The sequence below is a fragment of the Sinocyclocheilus rhinocerous genome, unplaced genomic scaffold, assembly GCF_001515625.1.
Source record: "Sinocyclocheilus rhinocerous isolate Xijiao unplaced genomic scaffold, SAMN03320098_v1.1 scaffold594, whole genome shotgun sequence".
Taxonomy (NCBI): domain Eukaryota; kingdom Metazoa; phylum Chordata; class Actinopteri; order Cypriniformes; family Cyprinidae; genus Sinocyclocheilus; species Sinocyclocheilus rhinocerous.
The window spans coordinates 2,284,970-2,297,980 of NW_015645059.1; the positions used below are offsets into that span (position 1 = coordinate 2,284,970).

The following is a 13,011-nucleotide window of genomic DNA, read 5'->3' on the forward strand; positions in this document are numbered from 1 at the left end:
TTTAAACATTCAAAGTTATTGAAGATATATACATTTTTTATTAAAATACTAAAATCTCTTATCCCAGCGAAATGTGTAGAGACAAGGGATAATTGACCTGATCACCCCGTCTGTTTTTATTCTGCTACAGTATAATGACTGGCTGACTGTATATTATGCCGCTTATTACATGGCCAAATTAATAAATAAATATATATTTTAACAGACAGGAAATGGCATATATAAAAATATTTCTGTTTGCATAAATTACTTCAGCTTTAAACATGAAATAAAAATTCAGTCTTTTTTTGTAAATGCATGTTATCGTCATTGTGAATAACTGTTTATTTATTTTTTTAATTTATTGTAATAAAAAAAATTTTTTTTGGACCTTGTGATTTTAATTATAACTTAATCTTTCCAGTGAAAGCAGTTGACTTCTCTGTGCTGATGTACAGTGGGTACGGAAAGTATTCAGACCCCCTTAAATTTTTCACTCTTTGTTATATTGCAGCCATTTGCTAAAATCATTTAAGTTAATTTTTTTTCCTCATTAATGTACACACAGCACCCCATATTGACAGAAAAACACAGAATTGTTGACATTTTTGCAAATTTATTAAAAAAGAAAAACTGAAAAATGCTCAGTATTTAGTAGAAGCACCCTCTTGATCTAATACAGCCATGAGTCTTATTGGGAAAGATGCAACAAGTTTTTCACACATGGATTTGGGGATCCTCTGCCATTCCCTCTTGCAGATCCACTCCAGTTCTGTCAGGTTGGTAAATGATTTTAGCAAATGGCTGCAATATAACAAAGAGTGAAAAATTTAAGGGGGTCTGAATACTTTCCGTACCCACTGTATGCCAGCCTACATCTCAAAAATCTCAAAAATCCACACACTACATGTTTTGTACTTTTCGAAAATTCATTATACTCGGATTTACGACACAATACTGAAGCAAATATCTGTTTCATCGTGACTTTACCATGTAAAATACACCAAAATAGATTGGTTTTTCTACAAAGAAAAAAACAAACAAAACAAAACCGAAAGAACAATTCGAAAACCTCAGGAAAACAATCATTATTTACTTGCGTTTTCAATTAAATAAAATGACAGACAATGTTAACTGTTATCAACAACACTGAAAATGACAATAATAATTTATAGCACTCTTAAAGCAACAGTGCGACCTAATTTGTTTACTTAAAAAACAGTGATGAACCAAAGGAAGGCCTCAAGGGAATTTTGATGGTCTGTTTGGCATTTGTACATTTTAATTGAGGCCAGACAGTAAAACGCAGATCTGGCTGAAAGCGCCCAGGTTTGTAGGCACTGTACGTATTTTCTACAGTGTTCCAGTGGCTGAAGGAGGGCCAGGCGCTCAGTGGTCAGCACGGCCCCAGGGTTCAGTGTTAGTAACTGCTGTTTCTCTATAAGAAACCAGTGAACGGGACAAAATAAGGAGGTTTGGGTTGTGCTGTGATTGAAATCTTCACAGGGTCCTCTTTTTCATTACCACACTCGACAGGACTCCGCCCCCCTGTTCATGACTGACGATTCAGGGCAGTTAAATGCTTTACGGAACTCTTCATAGTTGCTCATCGCCCCGATAACCCTTCATCATAGTAACAAGAGTAAAGTGAGTGACACTGAAGGATAAGGGATGCAATATAGATGTAAATGAGCTGTGTGTATATTAATGCATCGTACCTATATTTAGGAGGGCTGTGAGCTCCACTCTGGATCTGATCACGTGCTGCTTCTGGTCTGTAGGCATTACAGCGAACCTAGCAAATTACAATATATGCACAACAAATCAATAGAGTCCCATTTAAAGCAAGACACTACAGGAAAAACCATTGTTTTTCATGCACTGGTCAATTTTTAGATCTTGGGTATTTGGCTTTTCATAATATGACATTTCAGACTAGTGGAAAGAAAATATCCAAAAGCACTTTTAAGTATTTATTTTATTAGATTTATTGTGCTCTATTTGCTTCTGTAGATTTCAGTTACAATATATATCTTTAAAGGCCATTTTCTCAAAACTTCACTTACACACACCAAACGTTCCACTTTACATTCTGAAAGTTTTAACAAAGGGTTTGTTCAATTATAATTTGCCTGATTCTACAAAATTGCATTCCTAAAACATAATGAAAAACAATTTTTTTCTGGCTATTGACAGTATTTTCTGATTAATGGAGTAATAAAAAAGGCATATCCAAAATGAAATCCCCTAAAAAATTTAAACAAGATTTTTGAACCTGGCATTATCAAATGTACAACTCTCTGTTTTGGAAATTATGCAAATGAGTGCTTATTTAATTGGATAATGCATAATTTGCATATCTGAACAACATTTCATAAAACATGTAATACAAAAAAAGTTTGCAATTTTTAATGGAATCGATCAACTTGGGAAGTATGGTCATATCGATGAGTTAATCTTTTTTACCCTATTTACCCTGGAGTGTTTTGTCTAAAGTACATTTGCAAATAATATTTATTTGAAGTATTCACTTTGATAGTAATGACAAAGTGCATACTTTTGAGTGTGTACTAAAACTACCATGTCATAAAATGTTAATTATAATCTTGCATGCTATTTAGGATACACATACAACCTAAATTATATTATACCTAAAATGACAGAAAAAAGCCATATTACTTGTAGTATAGTAAGCCATATTACTATAGTTTTTCAACCCATTCTAATTTTTAAGAATAAAATATAGTTTGTGACATCTGACATTTAAGCCTAAATATTTATGTGTGAAATTGCAGAATACTGACATGAGCATAACTGAGGAAAAACAGCTGGTTGTTGGTCAGACCCACACCAGGCAGGAGAGGCTCCTCGACGCCTGCTCTCTCTTTTTCAATCCATCTCCTATAGGCCTGCAGACAAGTTCACATGTACATAAATACATACACCAAAACTATTAAAGGAATCGCTAAAAAAAAAAAAAATCATTTCATTCCAAATTTTCTTTCATCTATGAAACAAACTGGGGAATTGCCATTTTTTGCTGTGCAGTTAAAACAGTGCTTTCAAGCTTCAAAAAAGATGAAAAATTGAATGAACAATGAATGAAATTAATAAGATATTTAGTAATTTATTCACTGAAAATCTTGACTCTCCTGAGAAAAGGACCAATGTCCAGTTTGTGAATGAATCATTGTTTTGAGTCACATTTTTCTATAAATCAATTGATCCAATTAGCAGTCTGAATGATGTGTACACAAATCAACAACAAATTGTAATATATTCTCCGAATTTCCAAAGTTTGGAATGAGACGAGTTGACGGTAAATCAGATTCAGGTTACTTTAGGATAATTATAGTGGAAAATGCTGTAATACCCTGAAAGATTCTCTTATCCCTCCATTGTCAGCAATGTTCTCTGCCAGAGTCCTCTTCCCCTTGACCTTGAGAGGGGATTGTGGGTATTAAGTATTAGATTGGAAGCTCTGCTACATTTTGATGACACGTTCAAACAGGAATGCATTAAAAAGACTTGTGCCTACTGTACATTTAGCCCCGCCTCTTTCCAGTGGTAACTGTTGTACTGGTCAATCATGCATTGTGTCTTTTCGGTGAAGCGGGTGATTGAGGAGTTGCTCCACCACTGGTCCAGGTTCCCATCTTTGTCATATTTTCTGCCTAGATGAACACAGATAAACACAGATGTCCTTCAGAATCAGCTGTCACCATGGCAACACGTGTTGAGACTCATTGTAAATCAAATGGCCTCACCATTGTTATCAAAGCCATGGGTCAATTCATGCCCCACAATTACTCCGATCGCTCCATAGCTCAAGGATCTGACACAAGAACACATTTTATGAATGATTTTTCCTAGAAATCCACATAATCTCGAGCATACTATGAAACATAAATCAAAAGAGTGACTATGTCTCACCGAGGGTAGTCAAGTCCCCAGAAAAATGGCTTCTGAAGTTCTCCCGCAGGGAATCCTGGGTAGAAGAAAACGGTTAAATTAGCCACCAAATAAAAGAATGTGATACGGTATATCTAAACACACATCAAACATCTAAAACAGAGAACACACTACTATTACACCTGGTAGATACCACACCAGAAATGGTTTTTATAACTCATATTATACTGGATATCATTTATCATTTATCATTCACATACTGGTAAACAATGTATAGCCTGAATGCACTGTAAGTCGCTTTGGATAAAAGCGTCTGCTAAATGCATAAATTATAAATAAATAAATAAATTATTATTAATTATAATTAATTATCATTATTAGTAATGCACTTTTAAAGGCAAAACGTTGTTACTGAGGGTGATATGAACACAATATTGTGTATGAGGGTAGCAAAATATACACTCGCACAAATGTATTCAAGTATTTTATGATCGTCAAGGCTACATTTAGGTCAAAAATAAGAGTAAAACAGTGATATTGTGATATATATTTTTACAATTAAAAATAACAGTTTTCTGTATACTATATTTTCATATATTTTAAAATGTAATTCATTCCTGTGATGGCAAAGCTGAATTTTCAGAAATCATTCTAATATGCTCAAGTAACATTTCTTCTTATTATTATCAATTTTGAAAACAGTTGTGATTCTTAATCTATTCTTTAATAATTTAAAGTTCAAAAGAACATCTTTTTTTTATTGCATCCTTTGCTAAATAAATGTTTTAATTTCTTAAAAAAAATATTTCAATTCTTAATATTTTTAAGATGAAAGTCTATATTCTTTTTATAGAAAATAGAAAAATATGACACTGTGATTGACCAATCAAAACCAAGTATTCGATAGAGCTCTTTATTTATTAATGAACTGAAATTCATTACTCACTGATCTGGTTTGTAGAGGAGCTGTAAAACGCATTTACTGTTGTTGGGTTGGTGAACCACCTGAGGGGAAAAAAGTGATGTTTCATCATGTTCAAAGGCAGATTCGTCTCATTTTAACAAGCTTTGAAAATGCTGACAACTTACTCTGTGCGTGGGACTGTTTTCCTCAGCCAGCCGATGTCAGACTGAGCTATGAACTTCAGGGTCTGCATGACATTCCCAAAGTAGTCTGTCTCAGTGAACGCCAACTGTGCATAAACATAAAACCTTAATGACTTTGAGTTGCACTGATATCTGCCAAACAGAAAACAGTTAAATTGAATAACACAATCAATAAGATGAACTAAATCTAGAAAGCTTGCAAACATACTTGTTTGAGGTCCTCATTAATATAAGTGTCATTTAAGATGAAGTCTGGGTAACCCACTTTCGCCAAGACTGCATGAGCCTAACGTGAGATATAGACAGTAATGATGTGAAAAAGAACAGTTTCATTGATACTGTGTATTCATAGCTGTCACAAATACACTGGAAAACACCTTTTCTGTTGCTTTTCTCTTTGTTTCTTTATCCATCCAGTCATTCTCCTTCTCAAGTATGTCAATAAATGCCCATCGGATACCATTGATCAATTCCTCCATCTTCATAAAAGTTGAAAGACATTCATCAGAGGAGCATTCAATAGCATGTTTATCAGTTTTACAGTAAAATGAGATCCAACGGTTTATGCTGTTATTCAGGATTAGTTCCACTAGATGGGGACAGAAATTAAATCAGTCACACCGAATACTAGAGTAATGGTTGCTGAAAATTCAGCTTTGCCATTACAGGAATAAATTTCATTTTTAAAAATATATTAAAATAGAAATAATTATTTTAAATTGACTAAATGTTTCACAATATTACTGTTTTTACTGTATTTTAATCAACTAAATGCAACCTTGGCATTAAAAATCTTAACAACCCTAAACTTTTGAACAGTAGCATATGTTAATGTTATTTATTCCTGTTATTGCAAGCTGAAACAATACATATATGTATATGAATAGCTTGCATAACTTGTGTATTAAGATACAGCAAAAATAGAAATATTGTGAAATATTAATATAACTGTTTTCTACTTTAATATATATTAAAATGTTATTTATTGCTGCATGGCAAAGCTTAATATATATATATATTGAATAGTTTCACTTATTATAAGTCATACCATGTGTTTCTTGTCCTCTTGGAAATGCTTATCGACAAAGAGCCTACCGGTGGCATAGATGAGTGTGTTTTCTACATAATTCACACACTTGTCCCAGCGAGGGGTCAGAGAGGTGGTCCCTGTGGTAACCTGAGAAGAGAAGGATATTTAATATTGTAAACAGCAGCAAATCTATTTTTATCCAAAGATTTTTGGAGAGTTACAATGAGGATGTTGTTCACTAACCCGAGCAAGGTCCAGGTATCTGTAGAGAAAGCGTCGACTCAAGGTGGTGATTCTGGAAAAAACTGATCTCCATATGACGTAATTGGCAACTGTCCTGGGGCGAGGGTGGAAAAAAATGAAAAAAATTACAGATGAATTACAGAGCAATCTTGACTCTGTTATTGAGCAGAGCAGGTAATAAACAGGTAGGACATATAAACAGCACACACAGTGATCACACAAGTGACATTGTCCAGACCAACTGAGGCAGAGCCTCAGGGCTCTGATGTAGGTTTTAATGAGGTTTTAATATTTTTTAAAAGCTGTCTGGATACCTGGTTTCTGTGGCGTTGATGAGTTTGAAGAGGTCTTTAAAGTATTGTGGGGCACGTACGATCACCTGCTCTGAAGAGGAGATTTTCAGATCTGGATACAGCTCAGTGTCAATCACTGCTCTGACAAAACCCAGCCAGTTAAACTGCAAAAGAAAAAACAATAGTAAATAAATAGATTCAAATATATATAACAATAGCAATGTTTTGTATGGATGCTTGTTTCCGCCACAGACTTAAAAAATAAAAAATAAATAAAAAGCAACTTTTTACATACAATTCTGACTTTTCTTGCAATTATGAGTTTATATCTCACAATTCTGATGTTTTTGTTAATTGTAAGATGTAAATGAGTTTATAACTTGTAATTGTAAGATATATACTTGGGAATTGGAAGTCTGAATTGTGAGATAAAACTCGCAATTGCAAGAAAAATGTCAGAATTGTGAGATAAAAAGTTACCAATTACCTTTTTAATTTTTTCCATGGTGAAAACAAACAAACAAAAAAGCATGAACTGCAAGATGTAAACTCACAATTATGAGTTTAAAACTTGCAATTGCAATATATAGTCACAATCGAGACTTTTTTCTTGCAATTATGAGTTTATATCGTACAATTCTAATGTTTTTCCCCACACAATTTTGTGGGAAAAAAGGAATTACCACCAAAGAGAAAACTAGTTCTGTCTGAATATAGTCACAATTATGTTTAATGAAACCTGATCACAATTGTGCGATATTAACTTAGAATTGCAAGATATAAACTCACAGTTCTGAGTCTGAATTATGAGAGAAAAAGTCACAATTACCTTTTTTAATTCTATGGCAAAAAAAAAAAAAACAGAATTGTAAGATGTAAATGAGTTTATAACTTGCAATTGTAAGATATAAACTTGGAATTTAAAGAAAAAAGTCTGAATTGTGAGATAAAAACTATCAGAATTGTGAGATAAAAAGTTACCAGTTACCTTTTTTATTTATTCTGTGGTGAAAACAATTTGCAATTATGAGTTTAAAACTTGCAACTGCAATTTATAGTCACAATTCTGAAATAGAAAGTGAGATAAAAACTCACAATTTTGAGAAAAGGAGAGACAGTCATTTTTCGTTTATGATACCTAATGCATAACTAATTGAACCAGAGTTCAAAGTGTTACCTAAAAGAAGCATTTTTCTAAAAAGGCAGCAGTGGGGTATTCATAAGTGTCAAATGCTTATGAATGGAATTGTACAGTAGTTACTTTTATGTGATTAATATTTGCTGTTTAACATTTTAAAAATGATTAACGCAATTAACAGTATCCTTTTCGTTCAAATGGCTCATATATTTGTTTGCGTGTGTATATCATGGCACGTAATATACATTTATATTAATAATAATGTACTTACATCTGGAACAGTGCGCTGCAGTTTGGACAAGCTGTACTTGTTGTACATGTTCTCACTGGTGCGGTTCTCATAGGGGATCACAATCTACAGAAGAGCACACACTCCATTGAAGCATCAAGTACCTTGACAGCAGTGTTTTCTTTCTCAATGCCAGTGCTTTGAAGGAATTTGGTTTCTCCAGTGTTTTGGTGCTCACCTGTGCAAGTTTGATTTCAAAGTCAAGTACTGGTTTCATCTGAGCCTCAGCATCCTGCTCATTGGCTCCCAGCATGACAGAAACATCAACCATCAACCTTAAAAGAGCTTCTCGGTACTGCAGAGAGGCATGAAAAGAAAAGTTGGAGAATGCTGAGATATAAGCAGGGCTGACTGTGACAGTGTGTAATGATATACAGGTTGACAGATGTACCATTTGTGCCTCAGTTGTGTTGGTGATGTAATCTTCTCTGGATGACAGTGACAAAAAGGCCTGATCCAGCTAGAAAAAGAAATGGAGAACAACTAGGTATGTTTTCATCCTTCCCTCAATTTTATTGTTTGGACAAACAGGTAGCCCCGCCCCAAACTCACGCCATTGGTTGAGCCTAAACACATGTAGCCAGGTCTCACCTTGATGATGTACTGGTTTGAGTTCTTGTCATCAGGAGAGACATAAAGCCGAATAAGGACGGACTTGCTGTGCTGACTGCGTATCTGCGCCAGTGTCTCCAGCAAGTTAAACTGAGACTCCACCCACCGCGAGGAAAAGCCCAATGCATCGCCTAAGACCGGCCAGCGGAATTCCTTCAGCTTTAAATTCTTGAGCAGAGGTTTTGCATCCACAATCTCCAGAGCAGCTGTCAGGATAGAGGGAGGAAGGGAGGAAGGGAGTGATGAAGAAATAGCATTTATTCACTTGGCAGATGCTTACATTAGCAAAGCAGGGATTCCTAAACTTTTAAGTCAACTGAAGCTATAAAACATTTAACTGAATTTCCCCCTGAGATTGTCAGTTAATATTAACAATATATTAAGAACAAGTTAACAACATATTTGCTTATTCACAGTTCTCTGATGCCATTTATTGTTTAAAAACATTAAGAATAATATACACTGTCATTCAAAAGTTTGGGATCAGTAAGATTTTTATGTTTTTAAAGACGTTTCTTATGCTCATCAAGGCTGCATTTATTTGATCAAAAATACAGGAAAAATAGTAATATTGGGAAATATTATTGCAAGTTAAAAAAAATAGTTTTGTATATTAATATACTTTTAAAATGTTATTTATTCCTGTAATGCAAAGCTCAATTTTCATCAGCCATTACTCCAGTCTTGAGTCCTTCAGAAATCATTCTAATATGCTTAATATCTTTTTGGAACATGTGATGCTGTTTATGATTCTTTCATGAATTAAAAGTAAAAAAGAGCAGTATTTATTTAAAATAGAACTCTTTTGTAACAATATACACCTCTCTATACCATTCAAAAGTTTGGGGTAAGTACTTTTTTTTTTTTAAGAAATTAATAATTTTATTCAGCAAGGATGTGTTAAATTGATAAAAATAAAGTCTTATATTGACACTTTTAAATGGCAGTATATACATACATATGCATATACAAGTTATTTTAATTTTAAATGTTTATGATAATAATAATTATTATTTAATTAATTAAGACATAACTAGTTTTGTCAGTTTTAGTTTTGCAGACATTATATATATATATATATATATATAGAGAGAGAGAGAGAGAGAGAGAGATAGATAGATAGATAGGTAGACCTTTATTTAAAACCATAACTTTCTGGGTAAAATAACAGTTTTTGGTGTTTAAATGGATAGTTATTATTATTATTATATTATACAATACATAATATAATAACGTCATATTTAAGATGTCCCCCATCCCAATCATGGATTATACATGAAATTATAATTTAGAAATGAATCACATCTGAATATTGCTGCGTGTATGAAACTGCAAAGAGCTCTTCGGTTCTTACATTCATTCATGCAGGACATGTAGAGGACTTTGGCCTTCTTCACTGCCTCTATGTCATCTCCTCCGATGGGCTGCTCTAACAACTCTGTGGCACAAAGATTCAATATTAAATCACCTTATTTGGGCTGAAGGTTTATTTCGGTCAGAATCATGTGGATCGTGCACCTTTCAGCTTGAGGTCTACATTCTGTCTGAGCCATGGGTAAATCCCATAGCTGGATGTGTCTTCTGGAATGGGGTTGTCCCGGAGCCAGCCTCCACATGCGTACTGGTAGAAATCATCACATGGTTCTACTGACTGATCTATCTTACTCAAGATGGAACCGGCTAGAGAAGACACATCAGCAAACATATTCAGCATTACAGTAATCTCAGAGAAGTAAACACAGTGTTCCAACTGAATAGAGGTTTCTCTGAATGATAATGCCTGCTTATTATGTTCAAAGTAAGAGTGAGTGAGTGCAGTTTAGGGAATTGCTGCTGTAGGTGGTTGCCTAAAAAGTAAACGTGATATTCTAGAATCTATATCTGCATGGCTTTATGATATAAGTTTACCTGCTTCGATACAATGTGGGGTGAGGCAGAAGTCATCATTGCTTGCCTTGTGTGACACTACAGGGGCAGAGAAAAAAAAACTGTCAAGCAGACTGATCAAGACAGCTATGCCCTGAAATGACTGCCAAACATTGCGTTATGAGCACACACACACACACACACACACACACACACACATAGAGATTCAGATCCCACTGTGCTCAGGCTTTAGCTGTCCATGCTCTGGATGTCACAGGACAAAAACATAGTGCATGCTCTACTACACACGTTCCAAACATTTACAAACAGGGCTGGGGGAAAGTAACATGTTACAATATAATGTCCTTAAAAAGCAGCTAATTAGGTAATTTTCTTTAAAAAGGTTAATTACTTTTGAATGACATTTTCTTGTAATGTATCCTAATGCATCCACTATTACATTAAATTATATTAAATTGAATCACAAAATATTAAAGAAACATTATATTTAATATATAAATAATATTTATAACTTTTTTGTATTTAATACAATTAGCTTTTTACAGAATTTAATTTAATTTAAGCTAATTGTTTTTCCCCATATAAGAACTATCCCTGTGTAGATGCACTGCTTGCAATCTAGTTTAATTTAGGGTTATTATAGTTAACTAAAACTAAAACTAAAACCATGATAATAATAATAACAATAACAACAACATTTTTCTTAATTGAAATAAATGTTAACTGAAATAAAAAAAAAAATTTATTTAAAAAATATACTAATTTTAGCTGGCTGACAAAGCAATATTTTTCATTTTCATAATTTGATGTACTAAAATGAATAAAACTTAAATAAAAAATAGTATAAACTATATACAAATTAAAGATAAAATTGACAAAACACAACAAAATAACTAAACCTTTAAAATAAAATTAAAATTAAAAACTAATAATAAAAAAATTAAAATATAAAAAAACTACAATAGTATCTCAGTAATACTAAAATAACACTATGATTTCATTGTGTCATGTACATGGAATTTAAAATTAAAAATATTTATTTTTGTATTTGCTCTTTGTATTTAATATATTTAGCTTTTACAGAATTTAATTTAATTTAATTTAATTTAATTTAATTTAATTATTGTTTGCCTAAGAACTCTAAGAACTATATTCCTTCCCTATATTCCTATATTCCTCCTATATATGCACTGCTTGCAATCTTCGCTGATTAGGATGTGAACAATCCAGTTTCATCATATTTGTCATAAAATGGTGTAAACTCAGAAATCTGGTTACACAATGCCGTGTTATTCAATATTGCAGTGGTTCTCAAACCTGTCCTGGAGTACCCCCAGCCCTGCACATTTTGTATGTCTCCCTCATCTGTCACACCTGATTCAACTCATCAGCTCATTAGTGGAGACTGCAAGACCTGAAGTGGATGTGTCAGATATATGGAGACATACAAAATGTGCAGTGCTGGGGGTACTTCATGGAGAGATTTGAGAACCACTGCAATATTGTATCCAAATACAGTGTGTATAGACCAGGCAGTAAATTGAATTAATGGAGCAAAATAACAAATACATTTTTGCAATATCTGCTTCAGCGCACTGAAATCTGATCAGTGCAAACTCTCCATGCAGAGGTCAGTGAAACTGTGTGAATTTGTTTCAGTGAGTTTGACTGAGCACAAACTATGTATGTTGTGAAATCGGACAAGCATTGCTTTTAAAGGCCTGTGTTTATGGTTCAGTCCACAACTGGACAGCAGATGACCACAGCAGGATCCAGCACCCGGCCCCGTGGGACTGAGCCTCATTATCCCCACAAGCAGCAGACACAGACGCTTGTGTGTGTGTGTGACTGGAATATGTTCAAACAGAAATGAGCATAATTACACTCTAGTCTCACCGCAAATATGCAGGCAGCCCTCAACAACTGAGAACAATAAGAAGAACATCATTATTTTGCTGTCTCAACTGTACACCACCCAGGAAACACTTATGTACACCAAAATACATCCACACACACTCGTACAGCCTGTCATGAGATGTACATTCACAATGTCTCAGGTTCCACGAGACCCATTCACATCATTTCAGCACTCTTAAAGTGACAATTCACCCAAATATGAACATTCTGCCTTCATTTAATCACCCTCATGTCATTCAACAAATTGTAAGGGCATTTTTATGGTGCTTATTGGAGTTTAACAGCCCCTGGTCATTACATACTTTCATTTTTAGAGAAAAGAGCAGCATTAACACTCTTTAAAATATCTTTTATGTTTCACATAAGAAAGCAAGTATATGACTTTCTTCTTTCAGACGAATCCAGTCGGAGTTATATAAAAAATTGTCTTTGATCTTTCAAGCTCTATCGTTTCAGTCAGCGGGTGTTGCATTGCTTCAGTCCAAAAGAAGTTAAATAAAAAGCGCCCATGCATAAAAAAAAGTGTCTCACACGGCTCCGGGGGGTGAACAAAGGCCTCCTGTAGCAAATCGATGCGTTTTTGTAAGAAAAATATCCATATTCA

General features: G+C 34.0%; 1 protein-coding gene across 3 annotated transcripts in view; it reads right to left on the reverse strand.

Annotated features, from left to right (window-relative positions):
• Positions 1-1,067: 1,067 nt before the first annotated feature.
• The window catches only part of LOC107705273 (metalloendopeptidase homolog PEX-like), a 14,677-nt gene continuing 2,733 nt past the window's right edge, over positions 1,068-13,011 (reverse strand). The window contains exons 2-23 of one of the 3 annotated variants that reach the window (XM_016508501.1): positions 12,387-12,413; positions 10,512-10,568; positions 10,122-10,283; positions 9,958-10,041; positions 8,583-8,809; positions 8,383-8,451; positions 8,170-8,286; positions 7,974-8,057; positions 6,586-6,728; positions 6,272-6,365; positions 6,047-6,175; positions 5,376-5,477; positions 5,207-5,284; positions 4,981-5,084; positions 4,838-4,896; positions 3,913-3,967; positions 3,747-3,814; positions 3,523-3,653; positions 3,353-3,418; positions 2,784-2,888; positions 1,698-1,774; positions 1,068-1,602 (exon numbers count right to left, since the gene is read on the reverse strand). In XM_016508501.1, coding sequence (XP_016363987.1) covers positions 1,500-1,602; positions 1,698-1,774; positions 2,784-2,888; positions 3,353-3,418; positions 3,523-3,653; positions 3,747-3,814; positions 3,913-3,967; positions 4,838-4,896; positions 4,981-5,084; positions 5,207-5,284; positions 5,376-5,477; positions 6,047-6,175; positions 6,272-6,365; positions 6,586-6,728; positions 7,974-8,057; positions 8,170-8,286; positions 8,383-8,451; positions 8,583-8,809; positions 9,958-10,041; positions 10,122-10,283; positions 10,512-10,568; positions 12,387-12,413 — 2,141 coding nt within the window. In that variant the 3' untranslated portion in view covers positions 1,068-1,499. The remainder of the gene's footprint in view (positions 1,603-1,697; positions 1,775-2,783; positions 2,889-3,352; positions 3,419-3,522; positions 3,654-3,746; positions 3,815-3,912; positions 3,968-4,837; positions 4,897-4,980; positions 5,085-5,206; positions 5,285-5,375; positions 5,478-6,046; positions 6,176-6,271; positions 6,366-6,585; positions 6,729-7,973; positions 8,058-8,169; positions 8,287-8,382; positions 8,452-8,582; positions 8,810-9,957; positions 10,042-10,121; positions 10,284-10,511; positions 10,569-12,386; positions 12,414-13,011) is intronic. The other 2 variants (XM_016508502.1, XM_016508503.1) reach the window with 2 other exon arrangements.